Raw genomic sequence first — 24,230 nt, forward strand, 5'->3', positions numbered from 1 at the left:
TTTACATGTTCACCCATTTCCTGCCCTTTTTCCAGCCTCATCTTATACAGTTTGCGTAGCAGATATAGTTTGCTGTTTAGGTTTGCACGTTCATGCAGCTTTTGTAATGCAGTCCACATACCTTTAGCTGTGCTTTCTTTCCTTATATGAATGAGCTGATCGTCCTCCACTAACAGGCTTATGACTGCTTTTGCTTGCCTGTTTTTTCTGTCCCATTCTTCCGGGTTGTCATTGGGTCTGTGTGTATCTAGTACCTGCCACAAGTCATCTTTGGATAACAGCATTTCAAGCTTAAACTTCCATAGCTGGTAGTTGGTATTGTTGAGCTTTGCTATTGTAAACTTCATATCTGAAGCACTTGCCATCTTTCAGTGAATTGGATTGTAAATGCAGCACTTACTTGCTTGTAGTTTTCCTTTTTTTCAGTGTCTGGAGCTGGGCCCATAACCTGTTGGTTATGTGTTATAGAAGACACTGGTAGTGATAGCAGAATTCAGGCTTTACTTGTGTGGCTTAAGTTACAAACATACAGAGCACATTTCTCAGCAGACAGATTACAGACTCATTACTTCCTGAAGAGATGATAGAGAGAGGGAGGAACAAACAAGTTTTCAGATATACACAACTAGTAACCTTTTAGTGTATAGTGCCATCTACTGGTCAAGTGATATTAACACACAATACTATATATAGTACATTATAGTACATGCTGTTGCATTCCCAACAGTTAGCACCGCCATCCTTTACACATAACAATCAAGATTTGTTCATGCAAGAAATAAAGTAAACATGGTAAATTGTAGTTGTGGTAAATGTTATTTTCACATTGCTCTGAATATAATAGAGGTAGACTTTACCGTGACTTTTTCTTGATTTATGCAAACTGCCCTCATCAGAAAATACAGAGTCTTGGAAGTGTTCGCTTCCTGGATTGATATCTTCATCAATTCCACTTTCGGAGGAATGGCCACTTAAAGTTCCTTCTTTCCGATTTTTATAAACATCATCAGTACCATTTCTGTTTTGCTCTGAGCTTTTTACATCTGCTAAGGTATTTGTGGTCTGATGAAAGTGCTTGGTTAGAAATCCAATAAATCTCATGCCTTTTCTGGACGCCTCATTTACCTACATTAACAGATGGTTGGAGAGGTTGATCATATAAGTATGGAATTTAAGTTAGAATAAACAGTACAAAAGCAGATCATAAAGTGCAAAGTAAAGACAAATACTTAGTAAATGTCCTAATAGCTACGGAGTTATACATGTAAGTAAATTATATGTTCACATATGCAGTTTGACAGACATATGTCAAAAGGCCCCACTCATCTCTATGGTGAACACAGGCAATAATACATACCTGTTAAAGCTGATGTTTAGTGAATTTCTTTCTTGCTTTTTTCAAACAGCACCAGGGATATGTCTTACCAGAGAGATGCCTTTTTAGCACAAAGTATGTAGACAGAGAATACACCCCTGCCATGCCCCCTTTTTACATGACCCATAAAGAATTCATACCACAAAAAAGTATTTGTTAAACCCACAAGATTTTTTTCAACTAGTTTTCCGTATTTAGACTTTGGATGAAAGTTTGCCTGTGGTCAATAAACAGTACTTTTTTTTAATTCTTTATGAAAGATCTTGTGGTTGATGATGTTCAAGGCATACAAAAGTGTACTCCATGATAAATAGTAAATGTTTCGTGAAGTTCTATTAAGTACACTAAAAAAAAGATAACTGAGTAGGATTGAAGGATTTGCTTAAAAAAAAAGAGATTGCACAGCCAAATGAGGGAAAGCTGGGAGCGTAAGCTACCATTGTTGCGTCAGGTCAATTGGCTAGGAACTAGATAAGCCCAGGACTAGATTTTTTTCAACTTTAACCACTTTCCCTCTGCCCTATAGCAGAAATACTGCTACAGGGTGGCAGGGCTGCTCAAAATCACGTATATATACGTGATTTGCATTGCCGGATAGGGGGCACGCCTACTTGCGCCGCAGTTGGTGACTACAGATGTCAATTCCGGCCGGTGATTCCCCGCCAACACTCGGCAATTGTCGGGGAAAGCAGACAGGGGAGAGACCTGTGTGTTAACAACACAGGTCTCTCTTCTGTCAGCATGGACATGTTGTTTTGTATCTCTCTGCACAGCAGAGAGATACAAAACAGCATGTCTCCCTAGTGTAAAACAGCACACAGTAAAACACACACCACACACCGTTAACCTTTTGATTGCCCCAGATGTTAACCCCTTCCTGCCCAGTGTCATTAGTATAGTGTAAGTGCTTTTTATCAGCACTGATCACTGTATTAGTGTCACTGGGGATGTCAGTGGCTGTTAGTTAGTTCCCACCCAGTGTCAGAATGCCCGCCGCAGTCCGCTATCAGTAGCTGATCGCCACCTTTACTAGTATAAAAATAAAAATTCCAGTATATATACAGCCATTTGTAGACGCTATAACTTTCACGTCAACCAATTAATTTACATGTATTGGGATTTTTTTTTTTAGCAAAGAGATGTAGCAGAATACATTTTAGCCTAAATTTATGAAGAAATTAGATTTTTTAAATTGTTTTATTGGATATGTTTTATAGCAAAAAGTCAAAAATATAGTTTTTTTTCAAAATTGTCGATTTTTTTTGTTTATAGTGCAAAAAATAAAAACCACAGAGGTGATAAAATACCACTGAAAGAAAGCTCTCTTTGTGGGAAAAAATGACATTAATTTAATTTATGTACAGTGTTGCATGACTGCACAATTGTCAGTTAAAGTAATGCAGCGCCGTATTGCAAAAAAATGGCCTGGGCAGGAAGGGGGGTACATCCTCTGGAGGGCAATTGGTTAAGGGCTGGTTCACACCAGATGCAGTCCAGTACGTTTTTTTCCTGCATACAAAAATGCATGCAGGGTGTTTTCCATGTAGTCCAATGGCCCTAGTTCATACAAGTGCAGTTTCCAGTACAAAAAAAAAGAACATGCTATACTGGAAAACAGCAAAATACATAAAAAACACAACAGAATGGAGTGTGGTGTGAACTGTAAGCAAAAACTCATCTGGAAAGCATCCAGTGTGCGTTTTTGTGGAGTGAACTGGCCCTAAGGTGCATACTTTTCTGAAGCAGGCCTTAACTTAAAAACAACCCTTTCCCAAAGTTTACATAAACTGCTGTCAAATAGGAAATATTCAGCTTAACTACATGCCACCCAGCCACTGTACATATACGGCGGCAGGGCGGCACTCACAGGCAAAACCACGTTTTAAGACGTGTGTTTTGTAAACAAATAGGGGGCGCGCGCGGATCACCGCCGCAGATGTCAGTCGCCGGGTCACAGCCGCTCGTTAGTGGCTATGTTCTGGCGATCGGCGGCAAACAGTGACAGACAGCACAGCTGCAGTAGCTGTGCTGTCTGTCACTTCCCTGTCAGCTCAAGGATGAGCTGATCGAGAAAGAAGCGTTTCTGTTTCTCGATCAGCCTTGTCCCGCCAGTACACACCCCCACCCCCTAGTAAAACACTCCCCTCACTCCTATAACCCTTCCCTGCAAAATAAAGTTAACCCCTTCCTCCCCATTGCCATTAGTACAGTGTCAGGTTTTTTTTTTTTGCACTGATCACTGTATTAGTGTTTTTGGGGATGTCAGTGACCCCAAGTCAGTACCCCCCAATGTTAGAATGTCCGCCGTAGTCCCGCAGTCCCGCCATAAGTCGCTGGTCGCTGCCATAAGTCCCTGATCGCCGCCATAATTCGCTGATCGCCGCCATTATTAGTATAAAAAAAACACCTAAAAATCCCAGTATCTTTCCCGTCATTTGTAAACACTATAACTTTCACGTAAACCAATTAATTTACACGTATTGGTTTTTTTTTTTAGCAAAGACATGTCGCAGAATGCATTTTGGCAGAAATTTATGACTAAATTTGATTTTTGCATTTTTTTTTACTGGACATGTTTTATAGCAAAAAGTCCAAAATATAGTTTTTTTTTCCTCAAAATTGTCAGCCTTTTTTTTTATAGCGCAAAAAAATAAAAACCGCACGGGCGATCAAATACCACCAAAAGAAAGCTCAATTTGTGGGGAAAAAAAAGGATGTAAATTTCATTTATGTACCGTATTGCATGACCGCGCAATTGTCCGTTAAACTAGCGCAGCGCTGTATAGCAGAAAAATGTCGTAAGTTGCAGTATTTATACCATAGTTTGTAGACGCTATAACTTCCACACAAAGCAATCAATATACACTCATTGGGATTTTTTTTACCAAAAACATGGAGCAGAATACATTTTGGCCTAAATTTATAACCAACTTTAAGTTTACTATATATTTTTTATAGCTGAAAGTAAAAAATATTGTTTTTCTTCAAAATTTTTGGCCTTTTTATTTTTATAGCGTGAAAAATAAAAAGCGCACAGATGATCAAATACCACCGAAAGAAAGCTCTATTTGTGTGAAAAAAAGGACGTAAATTTCGTTTGGGTGCAGCATTGCATGACCGCGCAATTATCAGTTGAATTAGTGCAGTGCCGAGTAGCAAAAAGAGGCCTGGTCATTAAGGGGGGTAAATCCTCTAGAGCTCAAGTGGTTAAAAAAACTTACTGCTACATAGCCAGTGAACAAAAGCTCTGCTCTAGTCTTCAGAGATCAAGTTATTTCCCCTTTAGGCAACCCCATCTTGCCTCTCTTACACAGCATAAAAAAATTAGAGGTTAGGGTGTCAATGACATTACTTTCTCACAGCATTTTCTGTGACATTCGTGTGCTACCATGATCTGTAGACATAAAGCAATCTCTAGAAGATTGGAGATAGGGGCTTAGCAATTGACTGTTGACAAAAAGTAGCAATTTGCCAATCAGTAACAATGCTGCTTAGTCTGCTAAAGAAGGGTAAAGAAGAAAGCTTTTGAAGATAGATAGGACAATGTTTATATATACGTGGAAAATTGCACAAGACAGTATAGAATTTGTATTTCTTTACAATTTAAAAAATTTTTTTTTTGTTCATAATTGCTAAATAAACCAAAAGACAGAGAGTATTTCTTTACATTGTTATTACACTTTGTGAATGATGAAACAGTTGGTCACAATGGTTGTAGTACGGTACAGATGGCCCAGAGGAGGCAAGTTACTAAAATACTGCATTAAGGACAAATCTGAACTGCAGCACATTCTAGTACACACAGAATTCACAGATCTATGTCTTTGTGCCCTCTTATGCATTACAACACCTATCCACCATGGAGATTTGAACCGTTTCTGTAAAGCATGATGAATCTTTAAAATATATTGAATTTAGAAAGCATTCATAATCGCAGACACCACGATACAATCCTTTAAATGCCATTTCTATCAAAATTGATTTTGGTTGGAAAATCTACGGTAATGTGAGAGGGTCCATGCACACTGGCTTAAAAAAAAAAGCTGCTCTTAGAGGAGTTTATTTATTTATTATTTATTTGCCTGTAGAAGCAACTAGTGTTATCCTATGTGTCAATGCACATTAGGTTGTTTAGAGGCATATTTTAACCACTTGCCAACCGTGCTATAGCCGAATGACGGGTACAGTGCAGTTGTCCAGTTCTGGGAGGGTGTCCATATGATGTCCTCCCAGAACGTGCCTTCCTGTGTCCCCCAGCAGTGCGGACACAGCTGATCACGTGATGAGGTAAACAACCAATCACGGCGACCTTTTACCACATGATCAGCTGTGTCCAAGCACACAACGTGAGGAAGTACTGCCGATAACCGGCAATTGTCAGAGAACAGATCGGCACTGATCATCAGCAGTGCCACCCACCTCTGCCCATCAGTGCCACCCACCAGTGCCCATCATTGCCACCCAGCAGAGCGGCCAGTCAGTGCCGTCAGTCAGTGCTGTCCATCAGTGCCACCTATCAGTGAGATCATTGCTGCATATCAGTGCAGCATCATCAGTACCACCTATCAGTGCCCATCAGTGCTGCCTATATGTGCCACCTCATCAGTGCTCATTAGTGTCACCTATCAGTGCCCATCAGTGCTGCCTATCAGTGCAGCCTCATCAATGCACATCAGTGGAGAAAAATTACCTGTCTGCAAAATTTTATAATAAAAACAAAGAAAAACTTTTTTTTTTTTTCAAATGTTTTGCTCTTTTTTTGTTTATTGCGCAAAAATAAAACACCCAGTGGTGATTAAATGCCACCAAAAGAAAGCTATATTTGTGTGGAAAAAATGATAAAAAATTCATATGGGTACAATGTTGCATGACCACGCAATTGTCATTCAAAGTGCAACAGCGCTGAAAGCTGAAACTTGGCCTGGGCAGGAAGGGGATATAAGTGCCCGGTAGGCAAGTGGTTAAGCTCAGCATTTAGAGGTATTAAAAAAAAACCTCTGGTTTGCTTTTTTGAGAGCAGTTTTCTGTCAGAAAAAAACACTAAATGCTCCTAAACGCTAATACAAAAAATGCTCAAAATGTGTGTTTTTTTCTGCCAAGAGCACTGGTGTTTTTTTAAGTCAGTGTGTTTGGACCCTAAGGCTCTTTATTCAGTAATATGCATAAGCTGGAGTAATGGATGCTGATCAAAACTCAAGATGGGAGATCTATCCATATATTGTACCATATTTAAAAAATGTTAAAATCTGCAATATCAAGTGAAAAAAAAACAAGTCAGTGATTACCTTTTCTATCAGAATTTTCACACCTTCGTTTGTAAGTGCTTCATACATTGACATCCATTCCTCAACAACAAGGCTTGCTCGCTTTTGTCCTGTGTGTGCGGTATGTTGTTGACTGAGAAAAACAAAAATGAATGATTTATTTTTGCAGTTAATTTACTATAACCAAATGTTATATTTTATTCGGCACTAGAAAAAGTATATTATCCTGTTATCTACACACTTTGTATTCTAGCATAATAATAATGCAGTGTAGGGATGTATCGATACCATTCTCGATACTGGAAACCGATACATTGCGTCAATACAAATTGCAGCGCAAAGATTAGAATGCGATTCCTGTCCACATCGCATGCGATTTCCCCAATGCTCCTGTGTGAACCCAGGCTTGTCATAGCCCGAGTTCACACAGGAGCGGTGCAGGAAACCTCCCTGCAGGCATCCTATGCTGAGCGGAGAGTGGGGATGTAGGCAGATGCTCCATATTCTCATCCACACTGTAGCCTGCATGTGAAGTGAAGTTATCACATGTAAGCTGCAGATTTCCTCCCACTGGAGTCACAGTCTCAATGGACACAGTGCACTACTATTCCTGACAGTGACAGTGATCACTGGAAACAAAAGCCAACTTAACCAGCTGCCAGGATTGTCTTTAAAGTGGCACTAAAGCTTTGCTTTTTTTTTCTAAATAACTAACATGTCTACATTTACCTGCTCTGTGCAGTGGTTTCTTTTTTTCAGGTCCCTGCTGGTGCTCCTGGCTCCTCCCCCTCAAGCAGTGACCCCCAGGGAAAGCCTCTTGCCCTGCTCCATGCTGGTCCCTGAGCTGCTCCTCTATGCGTCCATAAGACACATAGAGCCGCAGCTCCCTTCCCCCCCGCTTTCTCCTCATTGGCTTGCTGGCTGTGATTGAAAGTAGTGGGAGCCAATGAGATCCCGCTGCTGTCTCAGCCAATGACAAGGAAGAATCCCCAGACAGCAGAAGCTGTCGAGAATGTTGCTGGATCGGAGGGGGCTCAGGTAAGGATTGGTTTTTTACCTTCATGCCTAGAATACATGAAGGTAAAAAACCTTGAGCCTTTACAACCACTTTAATCTTTGTGTTGTGCGCTTTCTGTGCCATGTTGCTACACCATGATCTGGCTTATTATCCTTGCTGCGCCCAAATTGCTACACTGAGATCAGGGGCGGACTGACAACTCATGGGGCCCCTGGGCAATAGGGGATCATGGGGCCCCTGTGTCCTTGCCCAAACTCAAAAAAGCCTATGGAAAAGGTACCAGGGGCATCTCATGGGGCCCCCTACTGACCCCGGGCCCTCGGGCAGTGCCCGAGTTTCCAAATGGTCAGTCCACCCCTGGCTGAGACTCTGAGCTATCATTGCTTTGATATCATATTGCTATCTTGGGATTCTCCTGCTTATCTTTGATGGGCTTGGATCACTGTTCTGAGACTCTGGACAGTCCAGTGACTGGACATTGAAAGGAGAAGCAGCAGAACATTGAGCTCAGCTCTCTATCACTCTGCTTTTTATCAGCATGCTTCTTGGCTCCTTGTGCTGCATCTTCCTCTCACACTCCAGTCTGTTGAAAAGGGATTGCAAGAGGCTCATACCAGGTCAGATTCAGGTAATTACACTACATGTATTTAAAAAATACTTTACATTAAATAGTGTAATAATGAATGCAGTACTGCATTCATTTGTCTGTTATATCTGCCTAGAGTTCAGCTTTAAATGTTACCATATTGAAGAAAGCAATTATGATCTGAAAGATGGTGGAAAGGTCACTTACCTTAATTTAAGTCGATACAGTACTACTCGATACAAGTAACTAATAGGTAAATGTCTTCTACGACCACTGGACACAATAACTGGATGGACTGCAGCAACTGTATAGCCTCTTAAATAGTATTCTTCCACTTTACTTGGAATATCAAGTAAAGATTTTATCCTAATAGCGTTGATACTCAAGGAAGCTAAGAAAAATAAGCAAAAAACATTAAATTAATTATAAGGATACTATAATAAAATCATAAAATAATGTAAAATGTTTGCTGTAGGTAGGTCGGCTATAAGTTAACACAGACAGCTATATGTAAAAATGGACATTAATTCCAACAACACCTCTAAACTGAACAAATCATTCAGGAGACTTTGGAAACAACCAATGACACTCTGGGGTTTATTTACTAAAGCTGGTTCACTCAGAATCTTGTGTACCTGTGCATGGTAGCCAATCAGCTTCTAATCTCAGCTTGTTCAATTAAGGTGCAGCAATAAAACCTGGAAGCTGATTGGTTTCGATGCAGAAGTGCACAAGATTCTGAGTGGACCAGCTTTAGTAAATAAACCCCTCTATGGCTAGGATGCCCAACCTCATATGTTCCTCTGGTGATGGCAGCTGGCTTGCATTCAGGAGTGAACCAAAGTCCACCTCCTCCAGGCCTCCTCTATCTCTGCTGGAGTAAAAGTGTAGGGTTCTGATGTGAAGAGGGAGATGTGTAATTGGGGTACCTCTGTAATGGGGGGGCTGTGTGATTGGGGTAATCTGTGATGGGGGGGGGCTGTGTTACTAGGGTGAAAGGGAGCCTTTGATTTGCTGGAAGGACTCACATATCAGGGCTTCTGACATAATAGGGAACCACTGTTGTTATGGGGGTCCTCTTATGTGAAGTGAGGATGTAAAGGGTGGGCTCTGTTGTGATGGAGGGCTTCTAATACTCTTTTTAACTGGGGTTCCTTGACATTTTGCATACTTCTAAAGGCTGTCAGATCTGATAAAAGGTTAAGAAACTCTGAGTTAGACCTGAGCATAGTAAATACAAATTAAGGGGGTGCTGCTTCTTTCCCTGTGACTAAAATGGCTGCTCCAATTTACATACTGTGCAAGCTGTGACAGAGACTGTTAACGAGTTTCCACTAGAATCAGACTTAGCACAGCTGGAACAGTGTAGCAGGTAAGGTAATTATCAATGGGGTGGGGGGAAAAGGTGAAAAAAAACAAGATAACCTGTCACTTTACTTTATAGGTACACTGCAGTTTCTATTAATTTCAATAGATGGTATCTCAGCACTTCATTTGGAATAAGGGAGTTGGCTATAGACACCAGAATCCTTTCTATTTAATTATAGCCAACTCTCATATACAATACACTAGTAATCATATTTCCCTCCATTTATGGTAGATTTACCTAATATAAGGGAATCAGTTACATAAGTATTTATACAAAAAATTCAAAATGCATAAAATGGCCAGACGATAATTGCCGCTCAAGACTTGAAGGTGTAAAAAGCAGCACATTCAAAATGAATCTTGTTATCTGAGCCCATGCACAATAAAGATGATTTTGATATTTTGTAGAAATACGTATGTAAGTAATTCCCTTATGTTAGGTATTTTTACTATAATTGGAGAGGAATTTAGTTACCAGTTCATCAACATTTGCAGACAATCCTTCAATCAGAATAGATGCAAATCATTGCATTACTGTGAAGGGGGTCACTGACTGGCTGCATAGAATCTTCAGTAAAGGCTCTGCAGTGTGGATAGCACATGGTGCAGATCACTGGATACCTATGGTTTCAATGAATGCAAGGCAGAGAAAAGGGGCAGCCACAGTGACGTCTCGTTTTACACTTCGTCCAATTGCAGAATGCTTCCTATTCATTAACAAAAATACAAGGCACACTATGAATAGCATAGTTGCCGTGAAAGTGACCCCTGAAGTCAGTGAGCAGAGAACATAAGAGATCATGACTCTCACAGTATGTAGTGCTGACTTCTACAGAGAAGAGGGGGAACCAGGACCGCCAGCAGGGGACCCAAGAAGAGGAGGATCAGGGCTTCGCTGTGCAAAACCATTGTACAAAGTAAGTAAGTATGACATGTTTATTATTTTAGAAATAAAAATGAAACAGAATCACTTTAACCTCCCTAGCGGTATGATTATTTCATATTTTTGGTGCTGAAAGCGGTACCATTATTTTGCATGGAAATATGTAGTTTTTTTATCGTAGGCTGCAATTTTTAGGAATAACTCACTGAAATCTGTCTGAACAAGATTCTAAATCATACATTTAATTCAATAATATAATCAAACCAAAAACACTGAAATTTGAAATATAGCGCCAAGTTCGCACATCGCTGAGCAAAGTCGCAAAATTGTTTTCAGTGTCTGATGACGAATTTCCCCACGAATCATTATCACTCAATTCTGCAAGTGGTTCTGATTTACTATCGCTGTTCTCTAGCTGATCTAAACCCGCTTTTGACCTAAAGGGACACTTTTTGGACGCCATGGGTTGAAACAGCAATGTTTTACTATGTAAAATCGTTTTGAAAAAAATGCCATTTTTTTTAAATTTTTAAATTTCCCGCCGCCGCCGGCGCCCGTACGTCCCGACGTCACAGGGACCGGAACACAGGATCGTATCGGCCGGAGGAGATGGCCGGGGACGCTGCAGGGGACACATCGCGGGAGCCAGGGACAATGTAAGTGCTGCAGGGACTCCCTATGCAGCGCTGCATGGTAAGCCCGAGTGTAGCTCGGGGTTACCGCTTTTGGTATAGACATTTTACCCCGAGCTACACTCGGGAATACCGTTAGGGAGGTTAAAGCTGAACTAAACCCAACAGTTTAATGGTTGGTCACAGCTCTGAATAATAAGGCTTCGTTCACACCTTAAATGCAGAAAAACTTATGGAAAAACTGTGCAGATTTCACTTGCAGAGACACGAGCTTATATCGGTTTTCATGCGCATTTCAATGAGTTTTGTAAATGTTGCAGATTCCTATGCAGAAAAAATCCGCACATGATACTACTGCAGTGGTGAGAACAGGACTCATAAGGAACAATTGTTTTCTTTGTGCCCTTACAGAACGCATGCAGAAAGACTCCGATCCCTGCACATTGGTGTGAACAAGGCCTTACTGTAACATTTGTTTTTGCCCTCAACCAAACTGTCAAGCCATCAGATGGCTGGTGTCATAACTGATCACAAGTGCAGTGCCCTGGAAACTGCAGATCAAATAAAAGCAAAGATGGCAGCTTCCATGACTGTAAGGTATAGTAGAGTTTAGTGCTGCTTTAACAATGGGTTCACACTGATGCACTGCGGTTTGGGTGCAGTGCAATTGTATATGCGTTTTACATGTGGCTTTAGGTGCTCTCCCATTGACTTCTTTTAGATAATGCATTAAATGAAAGCACATCAAAGATGCAGCATGGGGGACTTTAATGTCTTCATGAAATTGCAGGGTCTAATAAAATTCAGAGGGGCGCAGATAAAGTGTGCTGCACCCATACTGCAGCACACCAGTGTTAACCCGTTCTAAGTTGTGGTTGTTCGTAAAGTACTTTTGTTATGGCTTTTTTTAGTCCAACAATAGCACCTTCCTGTACACATTCAGCCAACAATTACAGTGCAGGTGGCTGTGAGGCAAAGTGTTTAGCTGTATCTTTGCCATCTATAACAAGCCATGTTTTTTGGTTTTGTTTTTTTTTAGAGCTATTGAAAGCCATTATATAGTATACATGTGCCTTTATTCTGTCTGCTTCTGAGTAATGAATGAACATCCGTTTTGTTCTGTTCCTTTATTGTTACACATTGCTACAGTTTCTCTTCTGAGTCTTTTTTTATTCCATAAATATTTTATTGCATTTTCACAAGTATAGCAGTCATTCAGAATAAATATTGTACAAAACAATACATTAATGAGTAAACAGATTGGATAGATATAAGTAAAGGTTAAGGTGATAAACCAGATTAATATGTTTAAAGCCCCATACACACGATGAGAATATTGGACGAACGATTGTCTGTTTTTTGGGGGGTTTTGCATGCTAGTCTTATATCAATAATGAAAAGGTTACTACTCCCTTAGGTTAGACTCCCTCAAGAGTTGGTTCTGGCCAGCTCAGTGGATTGCTTTAAAAAAGGCCTGGATGCTTTCCTAGATACACAGAATATAACTGGATACTAACATTTATAGGTAAAGTTGATCCAGGGAATATCTGATTGCCTCTCAGGGGATCAGGAAGGAATTTTTTTCCCTGCAGGAGCAAATTGAATCATACTTTTTTGGGTTGTTTTGCCTTCCTCTGGATCAACTGTGGGTGTAGGATTATAACTTTTTTTTTTTTAATGGTTGAATTGGATGGACTTTTGTCTTTTTTCAGACAGACTAACTATGTAATGTTCTCATTGCTCTGGACATGGCTAATAAATAGACAAAATGCATGCGTCAACTGTCAATGGTACAGATATCCATGTACATTTAAGAATACATTTGACTACATCATTCCAAAAGGACTGGACCCTTGGACATTGCCAAAAGACGTGTATGAAGCCTGTCGGGTCTTCCAAGCAACGTCAGCACGAGAGAGTAAGGTAGATCCTGTGCAACTTCTGTGGAGTAATATAGATTCTACGTAGTATCTTGAATTGAATCAACCTATCTCTTGCGGATACTAATTGTTGCATAGGATATTCCCAGATGTCCTCCCAATCCTCTGAATCCATGTCCGGAGCATCTACAGTCCAGTTGGCCACAAGCCTCTCCAGGCCAACCTGAATAGTTGGGTTAAGAGCTTTGTACACATTAGACAAGGCTTTCGCAAGGGAGTTGTCCCACCATAAACTTTCCAAAGCTGACTCCTCAAAAACAATCTGACAATTTTGAAATTGTGACTGGAAGGCGTCTTAACAGAAGATAGCAAAATAGATAACTGTTAGGCAGGACAAATTGTGCTTTCAGAGAATCAAAGTTTGCAAGGCTACATGTTCACAAATTTGGTTGAGATATTTAATCCCTTTGCCAGCCCACACCCCTGGGTCAGGAAAAGTAAAGAATTCCGTAAGATTAGGGTTATACAATAAGGGCGTATGAGGGGACCATATATAGGAGCTCTTAGGAATTTAAAGGTGACAGGCTTTCATAAGTGCTTTCATAGATTGAGTGGCACTTTGATGCCTCTATACAATAAGTTATGGAGTGCCTCATACAACCCCAGAAAGGCCTCCTCCAGCACCACAGCTGCATTGGTCTCATCCGAGAGTAGCCAATTATGAGCATGAGTTAGCAACGCAGCGATATAATACATATAAAGGTCAGGACAGGCTAGGCCCCCTTGCATCCATGGTCTCTGGAGCACTTTTAATTTGAATCTAGGTTGTGATGAGCCCCATAGGAAGGAGAGCAGAGCTGTTTCAAACTGTTTAAAATATTTACGTGGTATCCAAACTGGGGCATGCCTCAGGACGTATAAAAAGGAAGGAAGTAGTTTCATTTTAACAAGGTTAATTTTTCCAATCATTGATAGGGGGAGGTGCATCCAGGCCTTCAGCTGATGCATAGCAGCTTGAAGCAACAAAACAAAATTAAGGGAGCTAAATTTGGTGACTTTAAGCGAAATTACAATGCCCAAATATATGACAGTGGAGGCCCACTTCACAGGCAAAGAGGGGTCCATGGCCGTGTGAGATTTACTAACGATTGGAAGGATAAGGGACTTTTCCCAGTTGACCTTCAGTCCCAAAAGTGGAGAAAAGGAGGAAATTAGGTCCAAAGCTGCTTTTAGGAAGGGGCCATGTAGAAATAAAACCAAATCATCAGCACACAAGGCCACTTTTTTCAGTTATCGAGCCAATTTGAATACCCATTATATCCTTGGAGATTCTAATGGCCTGGGCTATAGGCTCCATTATGAGCGCAAACAAGCTTGGGGACAAGGGACAGCCTTGCCTTGTCTTTCTACCAATGGGGAAGGGATCTGAGAGGTCTCTGCCCAATTTAATTAATGCAGTTGGCGCATGATACAGCATCTCAACGCATTTGCGTATCTCTGGGCCAAATCCCATAACCTCCAAGACTGCCGCCATATACGTCCAGTCGACAGAATCAAATGCCTTTTCTATATCCAGAAACACCAGTAAACGAGTAGAGGAATCAGACAGAGGGAGTTTTGAAGGTTCGGCAGCACTGTGTAGGTTAATATCGGTGGATTTGCCCGGCATAAACCTGGTTTGGTCTGTGCTGACTAGATTCGGCAGGACCTTGACGAGTCTGGTGGCCAATACTTTAACAAGGAGTTTGACATCATAATTAGGTAAGGAAACGGGTCTGAAGCGCACAAGGTGTGATCTTTACCGGGCTTTGGAAGAAGTACTATATGGGTCTGAGAGAAGTAGGGTATGTGCTTCAAAACATTTAACCAGTACCTTTATGGAGTCTAAGGACAAGCTCTTTAACATACATCCTGTACCAGTCCCCGGCAAGACCATCAGGTCCAGGTGTTTTATTGGGAGGGAGGGCCTGAATAGCTAGCTCAATTTCTGGAACGGAGATCATTTTATCCAGATCCGTGGCCTCGACCACTGACAGGCTGGGAAGTGATAGCTGCTATAAGGTGGACAATAGGAGTGAGTGAGGGAAAGTAAGAATGGGGCTATACAGTACTGTGAAATAGTGCTGGAATTCCTTGAGGTCTGGGAAGGGTCAGATGGTACAAGTCCAGATCTCAAGGTCACTGCTGATATAACTGTTTGATGACAGGATTCTGCCACCATATTCACCAAGAGTCTGCCATTTGTTATCCCCTTTTTCCAACACTTTACCAGCCAAGGTGGCAGCATCTGCTTGGGTGAGAGAGGTATAGTGCAGAGACTCAGAGTAATGGTCCCAAGAAGGAGACGCAGAAAACACTCGTGCAGCAATTGATTCATTATTTTCAAGAATAGCAGTCTGTGCACCAAAATGCTCACACACAGCTTTAATGGCTGACACATAAACGCCCCAGAAACACGCCTTGAAAGCATCCCATGTCATTGGTGGGGAAGCCGTATTTTTATTTAATTCCCAGTACTGAATTATACGCCATGGTAGTTCATTGAATCTTCCTGTCAGTATATCTGCTTGCTCATATATCCCGTACAGGCAAGCAGACATCCTAACAGATCTGCAGGAGACCTGCATGGCACCAGCGATCTGCTGACCGCTGGTGCAATGCTTTACAGGCTCCTACAGACAAAAATAATAAATGCACATTCTTTACCTGCAAAAAAATGTGCATTAATTATTTTTGTGCAAAAGGTGAGCTTATCCTTTAAAGACAAATTCCAATTATGGATATTTTACACGGTTACTTTGGTCCTGCTTGGATAAATGTAACTAAGCATACGGTATACCATACCTGTGGTATACCCTCTAGAAGCTGGAAATCACTGTAGTATACACTACTACTTCTGTGGTCTCCACTGGCTGACGGTTTCTCTGCTGCATTCAGAGGTCCCTTTGTATTTTCTTAATGAATGCAGAACAATCATAAAAAAGCAGCGTTCAATAACCATTTTCATTATAAATGAAAAATATCCTATGTGAAAAGTCCATAAACAGTCCTTGTGTTAGCAAATCGATATAAACAGTAAAGTCCCATGTGTAAGTGCAGTTATAAACACTTCACAAGGAAGAATTTGTGCAGGAAAATATATGTGTAACTCATCCTTTATTAATAGTGCACGTTTTATACGCTTGAAAAACTCATAAATGACCAACGATAGAGGCCTCTTACCAAGATCTGTTGGACCATAAGATTATAAATGGTCAAAATCGTTTAAGTGAAATGGTGCTTCAACGGTTCCCAGTGTAGTATCAGCCAGCACACCTCCACTAGCCGTAAATGGCAACAAAGGGAGAAAACATTTGCCTCCATAGTGTAGTGTATTAAAAAGTGCTTTTTAATAAATCCAAAAGGCTTCCATAAAACCAGCGGTTTAAAGATATTGCAGCCTAATCCGCATGTAATCAGCGTTCAAAACAATTGCAATGGTAATAGCGGCTGATAGTTTATGAAAAAATGCTGCCTCCGACCGTATCTTGTACATGGAAGACATTACGTACAGGCCACACCCTACATGCTTCATTGGAAACAACGTCTTTGGGGGACAGGCTGAACCTGAATCCAAAACAAGTGCCTCACAAAGGTAAAACTCACCAGGACTCACATTGAAAGGTACCACCCCCCCTCCCACAACACCTGATAGCATGTACTGTGCCATAACTGACTTATACTTGAGTAGGAGAGTATTCCCCTGGTAAAGCCAGGGAGAGCCGGGTGAAGATTTGGACTGAGTACAGGAAATTTGATCACAAAAGTGAGCATGTCGCTGTTTGAGACTGTTCACATATTACTCCCTCTGGGCCCACACCAGCATAAATTTAGATTGGATGCCTGCTGGCAATACCTGGCAATAGAATGTAGGTGCAGTGTTCACTTGGCCCACCCAAAAATATATTACTGAGTAGCATCAAAGGGTATAAAAATCCACTCTGCGAGCTCCAAATGCCAAACCCAGGCATTACCTTGTAAAATTAGCAGTGACATCACCACTGTGCTGTACATAGCTTGTGCAGATAGCGGAGCTCTGAGAGTTGCCCAGCAAGCCCCATCCACTACAGGATGTCTGCAGAAAATTGCAGGAGGGGGGGGGGAGACAAGACCAGTAACACTGCACAAGGAGAGGGAGCAGCAATGACCGGTTTTTATTACAGTAAACTCCTGCAATGGCAAAGTTTCACACTTACTACACAAATCTGGAAGAAATACACAAAGCACACCAAGATTCAAGAAACAAAACACACGCCTCTTGTATTTAGAAAGTATTTGCTCATCCTAGAGTTCAGCTTTAACTGACCAAAAGAGAACAAATAAGAGAAGTTCTTTGGTAGGACTTACAAACACTTTAAACTGCGTGGTCACTAAAAATAGACCAGTTTCCCTGATTTTTTGGCCTTGTAAAAATTAAGGGTAATAGTAATCACAACAGCATGGTATCTTTGCATGGCATTCTTTTAATTTACAGGAAGGAATAACACAGGACGGATGTGAAGTATTGTCTGAGTTGTAGGAAGTTACTGTTTCCTATCAAGGAGTTGAATGGTTTAGTTCATTGTCTGCCTCTAATTCAATAACCGATTTTTAGTTCAATGTTGTATGTTCTACTCTGTATAAATGTAATTACAGTTCAATTCAAATTTAGTAGTAAGCTTATTTCACAGTATGATAGCTTTTCATGTATTTATTTGTTTTATGAATCACCTTTATTAGTATGAGTAGCATATCGCTATGAATGACCAAACTAATTTAGATAGGAATAATGTTAGATTTGTTGCAGGATACCTATTTTGCAAGTTCAATCATATATGGCAAGGGTCTTGAAACTTTCTAAACAACAGGCCAGTTTACTGTCCTTCAGACTTTAGGGGGACCAGACTGTGGCTAGTGGAAATAGAGAATGTCCTAGTGTCAGTAGGAGTAAACAATGCCCCATTGTTGGTGTCAGTGGTGCCCCATCATTGGTATCAATGGGAAGAACAATGCTCCATCATTGGTATCAGTAAGAGTAATGGTGGAGTATCATTGGTATCAGAGGAAGGAATGGTGCCCCTTGTTGTTGTCAGAGAGAGGAACAGTGTCCTATCATTCATATTAGCAGAAGAAATAATGCTCCACCGCTAGCATCAGTGGGAGAAATAGTGCCCCATTATTGTTATCAGTGGGAGGAATAGTGCCCCACCATTGGTGTCAGTGGGAGGAATAGTGCCCCATCATTGGTGTCAGTGGGAGGAATAGTGCCCCACCATTGGTGTCAGTGGGAGGAATAGTGCCCCATCATTGGTATCAATGAGAGGAAAAGTGCCACATCATTGGTATCAATGAGAGGAACAATGCCCCTTCATTGCTATCAATGAGAGGAATAATGCTCCATCATTGGTGTCAGTGGGAAGAATAATTCCCCATTGTCAGTGTCAGTGGTGGGAACTACAGTATACCCCACTGTTGCTATCAGCGGGGGGGAATAATTCCCCAATGGCTGGAGAAAAGCAAGCAAAAGGCTGCATCTGGCCCCGGCCACAGTTTGGAGAGTACTGATATATAGCATTATTCTTTCTTGCCATACTTGGGGCTACTCTATTTATAGGAATACCAGTCTTGTCTATTGTTATACTAGCCTTTCCCTTTCAAAGGTGAGTTAAATAAGCTCAGAGCAGATATTAAGCTTAGACAGATTGGGTTCTGCATGGATACCTAACATTTTTGAACCTCCCTAAATATCAGGTACAGAGGCAAGTGACCTTCTTAAATAGTAACGCCACTCTGGGTTTTATAAAAAAAAATACACCAATGCCCAGCGAATGCAGCATTCTCTGGTATAAGCCACTGCTCTGGCTCAGCACTCTAGGCTCCATATCACCATCTTCTCATGTGACATCATCAAGGGGCTGGCTGTCTCTTCCTGGTTCTTTCAGCCAGCCACTGATGATGCGCAGTGTAGTGGAGACTGGCCAGTGCATGTGCAGTGAAGGGTGCCCTAGGATATATGATGACAGTATTCCAGGAGATTTTGGGGTGGGGCGAGACATAATTTTTGCTTAGGCGAGAAAACCACAAGTGCAGGTACAGTTCCCAATGAAAAGGTACTTAACCTCCCAAAATGTTTCATATCCAATTGTGTAATATTGGGGAGGAGGAGGAAAATTATGTCAGGTCCTAGAGGAGGGTGAAAGTTTGCTTTAAATATTTTAATTATTTATATTAAATTTTACATTTCTTCAATTTCCCATTGTTGGTCTAAGATTGAATTATAAGCACTGAGTTCTGCTAACATCCATCTCTTTTTTGTTACCTAAACACACAAAGGTGCCCAAAATTAAATACAGGAGAAATGTGAATAATACTGATCATGTAAAGAACTGATAGCAGGCAAACAGGCATAATGTTTTAAACCCTTTTTGGAAGCTGTAGCTGTGGGGCATATGGGAAGCTTTAGCAGCAGCTGCTGGGCAGAGAAGGCAATTCTAAACATCATTTTTTTTCTTTTGTGGATCATCTAAGAACTGAATCAATGGCACAGAGAACAAGAAACTGGCAGATGGGGAAAAAAGCATATAAATTATATATATAAATCAAATATATATGTGTATCTTTGGCTTTATTTCTCTAAACTCTTTTAAAAAGTAATATAGATATACAGGATCCTTAGATTGGTATCTTGATCCCTTATCTCGAGTGGACACATGCACAAGAGTCTAGTGAGAATAAACAAACAGGAAAAGGAAGGAGTTTTTCTGAATGTTTTACTAACATACTTTTGCCAGCGGCAAAACGTCAAGCTTCCCCAGAGTAAAGCTATCTACAAAAATTAGGTTCTACATGCTTGCTAATGAAAGATTGGTCTTCAAACATTTAAGTCTGCTCTGGGAGCTTGCATGTTTGCATTTATGCCTAAATAGGGAGGGGGGAGAGCTGAAGGCGCCAGTTGTCCTGTGAAGGAAACAAAAACGACCGGCCAGGAAAATCCATCCTGAGGATCTACTTTCTCCAAGGCAGGCTCTTTGACCAGGGTCATGGAAGTGCCTACAAACATCCAAACTATTCCTGCTGTTGGCAAAAGTGTGCAAAGTACCCAATCACCACAGTTAAATGCCCGGTGCAGCAATTGCAGCAAAAACAGACTTTTGAAATGTACTAGTTTTGCTCCATTCAGAAATATCTTTGGCCAGTTCTTTCAGGCAGATATTTATAGCTTGTTGGATAATGCCTCTGCACCAGAACTTTAAAATAATACCACAAATTCCTAATAGGGTTAGGAGTCCGTGATGAAGTAATATACATTGGGAAAAACATTCTAAACAATATCCATTCACAGAGGCCAATGCACAAATGCTCTGTGATTGTTTATGTCACTGAATGAGAAGTGACAAGCACTACTAACTGGTGAACATTGCAGCTTAGCAAATTTTCTGTTTTATGTGAGCAAGCAACACATGAGCACTAAGAACCAAACTAAAATGAAGCAATCCGCTCCAGTGCTCAGAAAGCTGCAACTGTTGTGTTATCGCTATGCTCTTATATGGATATTTAAGTATATGTAAACCTTCAACCCATTTGAATGATCACATAGTCTCTGTTCTCAGCTGCATAAAGAGCTGGGGGAGAAGAGGCAGCAGCACACTGATCTTCCCAGTGAATGGCTGTTCAGCAGGGGGGCATGTCAGCAACAAGCCTGATCGTTGGAGAAGATAAAGTTCAGTTCTCAGCACAGAGAAATGACCATGCTGTGTTCTCCTAGCTAGTGTGGTCAGTTTTTCTGTGTCAATATTTTTATTGAAAAGTATAACAATTTAATACAACTGTTCACCCACAAAAAAAAAAAAAGGTTAACATATATCTTAATAGGCGATGGCTATAACACTTTTGATTCACTATAGATATTCACAATGCGGTCATGCGACCAAGGCCACATTACGGCATCAATGTCCCAGGAACAGGTCCTGAAAGGACAAACAGTGAGTGTTAGAATTATCAATCAATGGTTTCACTTGGAAGGAAATAAAACCGGAATAGAGAGAAACAGAAGAGAAGAAATTGAAAAAGGAAATGCATCAAATCAAGAAGTGTGAAGAGAAAAGGAAGGTTAAGGTTCCTGCAGTCCTGGGTCCCAGTCAAGATTTTAGTGTGGTCAGATTTTAATAGGAAAGCAGAGGGACTGGCAGGAACACCAAGGATTTTACACAAAGGAAGCAATACAAAGAGAACAGGATACTTTTTCATACAAGTACAGGGTACAGCATGTACATATCAAGAATATGAAATGTTGAATTGACATATGCTCTAAGCCTAAAGGGGACCTGTTCTTTGGCTTTGGAAAGTAACAGCTCCACTTTAAGACCTCAATCAGGTGGGCACTGTCAACTGTGCTGTGTGCAGGGGACATTTGCTTTGGCGTCTGCATCCACCCCCAGCTGCGTGCAGGCAGCCTATGGAAATGGATGTAGAACTTCTGCACGGCTGCCAACTTTTCACATGCAGCTGTGTCCAAGCTGCCACTGCACCTGCATCTACTTTCATAGCCTGCCTGCACACAGCTGGGGGCAGATGCAAAAAAAGACCACCTCCACCATGCAGTACAGGGGCCAGTGCCCATCTGAACGAGGCCTAATAGCAGCCGCACCTGCAGCACATACTCACTCTCCCTTTTCTCCCACACTGCATTATTAGGCCATCAGGATGTTTCAGAAATACCCAACACTTTTGAATATGGGGGGCATCTAACTCATTCCTTTGCTACCCACAAGACCTTGATGGTGCTTGGCTGCTCAGGTACCTAGTGCTACCACCTGTAGGCTGGGAGACAGTCCTCAGCACTGTGCTAAGAACAAGATGTGACTTGGAGCTTACAGAGGCATCAATCCCTTCTCCCCGGAGGTTGAAAGTAATGGGGAAGTGGAAAAATTGTAAGCAGAAAAAACTTGAGAAGTTGGCGTTACAGTAAACTTGTTTTGTCTTGCAGGGGCTAAACACTAATTAACTTTAATGACAAAACCACAATTAAAATGGTTATAAGAAAAGGGCAAGAGGGTAGAGGGAAAGGTTGACAATTTATGAGTGGTATCATGGGGGAGCCCACTGAACCTCAAGGTGAACAGAAATCAATGCTTTCTGTTATTAAAAAAAAAAGTTTGTAGATATCTGCACAGAGTGAATCCGCAGTAAATTATTTAAGTGACTTGTTTGGAGTTAAATCAGTTTTTTACTTTCATTTTAGTATGTAGTCGCTTAGTTTGACTGCTTTAAAAATGCTTCTGTTTACATGTTATAAAGCAAAGGTGTTACTTGTGTAAATCTGTAACACTGATAGGTGCAGCACCCTCTTAGTTTAGCTAGGGGGAACTAGATCCTAATGGTTAGACAGGAGCTGGATAGCAGCTTGGGTGTAATAGCCAAAGGGCTCAAATTTGGTCAGGGCTGAGAAACTCTGCAGGACAGTCCCTCTTGAATTACCCCCTGCTCTGAGGCTTTTGGAGGAGGGTCTGGGAGACAGTGGGGCAGCACAGTGGCTAAATGGTTAGCACTTCCGCCTGGCAGTACTAGGGTCGTTGATTCGAATCCCAGCCATGGCACCACCTGCATGGAGTTTGCATGTTCTCCCTGTGCCTGCGTGGGTTTCCTCCGGGTACTCCGGTTTCCTCCCACACCTCAAAGACATGCTGGTAGGTTAATTGGATCCTGTCTAAATTGCCCTAATATGTGTATGTATGCATGTATTATTATTATTATACAGTATTTATAAAGCGCCAACAATTTGCTCAGCACTGTACATTACAATGGGAGACAGTACATGCGACAGTAAAATAACAATACAATGTGATACACGAGGGGATCGAGGGCCCTGCTCTTTCGAGCTCACAATCTAGGAGGGAGGGGATAGTGGTACAGGAGGAAATGGCTGTGGGGGATGGAGTGGTAGGAGGAGTGGAGGAGGTTGGCAATTAGCAGGGGGTGGGGTAGGCTTCCCTGAAGAGTTGGGTTTTCAGGGTGCGCCTAAAGGAGAGGAGAGTAGGTGATAGTCTGATGATTGGGGTTGGGAGTTCCAGAGGATGGGTGATGCCCTGGAGAAGTCCTGGAGGCAGGCATGGGAGGAGGAGACCAGGGAACAAGAGAGAAGGAGGTCTTGTGAGGAGTGGTGAGTGCGTGTTGGGTGGTATTTGGATATTAGGTCAGTGATGTAGTTTGGGGCAGTATGTAAGTAGGGACCTTAGATTTTACACCCCTTGAGGGTTAGGGACTGATGTGAATGTACAATATATATATGTAAAGTGCTGTGTAAATTGACGGCGCTATATAAGAACCTGAAATAAATAAATAAATGTGGCTGGCTGCACTCTTGAGGGACCTCAGCCAATCCCCAACAGAAGGCTTGGCAAGGGGCTGGAAATCTCTTAAAACTGTAGGAGCCTGATCAGTGGCAGGAATGTAAAGGCGTTGGGTGGAAGAAGGAGAGAGGAAGATGTGAGGCTGGATGAAGAAGGCTGCCAGTGGGATGGGGCCTGCCTGCAAGCCTGGAACTGGAAACATGGAAAACTTGGTGCTCACTGGCCTCATGAGTAAGGACCACCTGTATGGCAGGGAAGGAGCAGTCCAGCTGATAGGCCTGGTAGCAGCAGCCAACCTGCAAGTGGTACAGGAGAGGATCTGAGTAAGTACACCTGCACCCCCTGGGCAGATAGGGGAAGGAGCACTCTGGTGGGAAACCAGATTAGCCCCCTACTATTGACTGTTCACCTCATTTACCCTCCCTAGCAGTCTGATTATGTCCATATTTCTGTGCTCAAAGCGGTAAATTTTTTTGCAAGGAAATATGTTGTTTTTTTATTGTAGGCCTGTAATTTTTAGGAATAACTCACTGAAATCTGTCCGAACAAGAGTCTAGTAAACATCCCAGGTATAATAAAATTTGAAACACAAAATTATAAATTGTAATTTAATAAATAATCATAAAAAATAATAATGTAATAATAAATTTAATTCAATAATATAATCAAACCGAAAACACTGAAATTTGAAATATAGCGCCAAGTTCGCACATCGCTGAGCAAAGTCGCAAAATCGTTTTCAGTGTCTGATGACAAATTTCCCCACGAATTATTATCACTCAATTCTGCAAGTGGTTCTAATTTACTATCGCTGTTCTCTAGCTGGTCTAAAACCGCTTTTGACCTAAAGGGACGCT

At 41.4% G+C, this 24,230-nt stretch overlaps 1 protein-coding gene and 1 long non-coding RNA gene across 2 annotated transcripts in view; both read right to left on the minus strand.

Moving 5' to 3' along the window:
• LOC149456631 (uncharacterized) overlaps positions 1 to 24,230 on the minus strand; it is a 187,249-nt gene that overhangs the window by 31,564 nt on the left and 131,455 nt on the right. The gene's annotated exons all lie outside the window — the stretch shown is intronic.
• The window catches only part of RFTN2 (raftlin family member 2), a 54,622-nt gene that overhangs the window by 28,223 nt on the left and 2,169 nt on the right, over positions 1 to 24,230 (minus strand). The window contains exons 2-4 of the mRNA XM_089684707.1: positions 8,451 to 8,634; positions 6,661 to 6,772; positions 858 to 1,125 (exon numbers count right to left, since the gene is read on the minus strand). Of these exons, the coding sequence (XP_089540833.1) occupies positions 858 to 1,125; positions 6,661 to 6,772; positions 8,451 to 8,634 (564 nt within the window). The remainder of the gene's footprint in view (positions 1 to 857; positions 1,126 to 6,660; positions 6,773 to 8,450; positions 8,635 to 24,230) is intronic.

The sequence above is a fragment of the Staurois parvus genome, unplaced genomic scaffold (assembly GCF_062004578.1).
Source record: "Staurois parvus isolate SC_StPar_1 unplaced genomic scaffold, SC_StPar_1.0 ptg000353l, whole genome shotgun sequence".
Classification (NCBI taxonomy): domain Eukaryota; kingdom Metazoa; phylum Chordata; class Amphibia; order Anura; family Ranidae; genus Staurois; species Staurois parvus.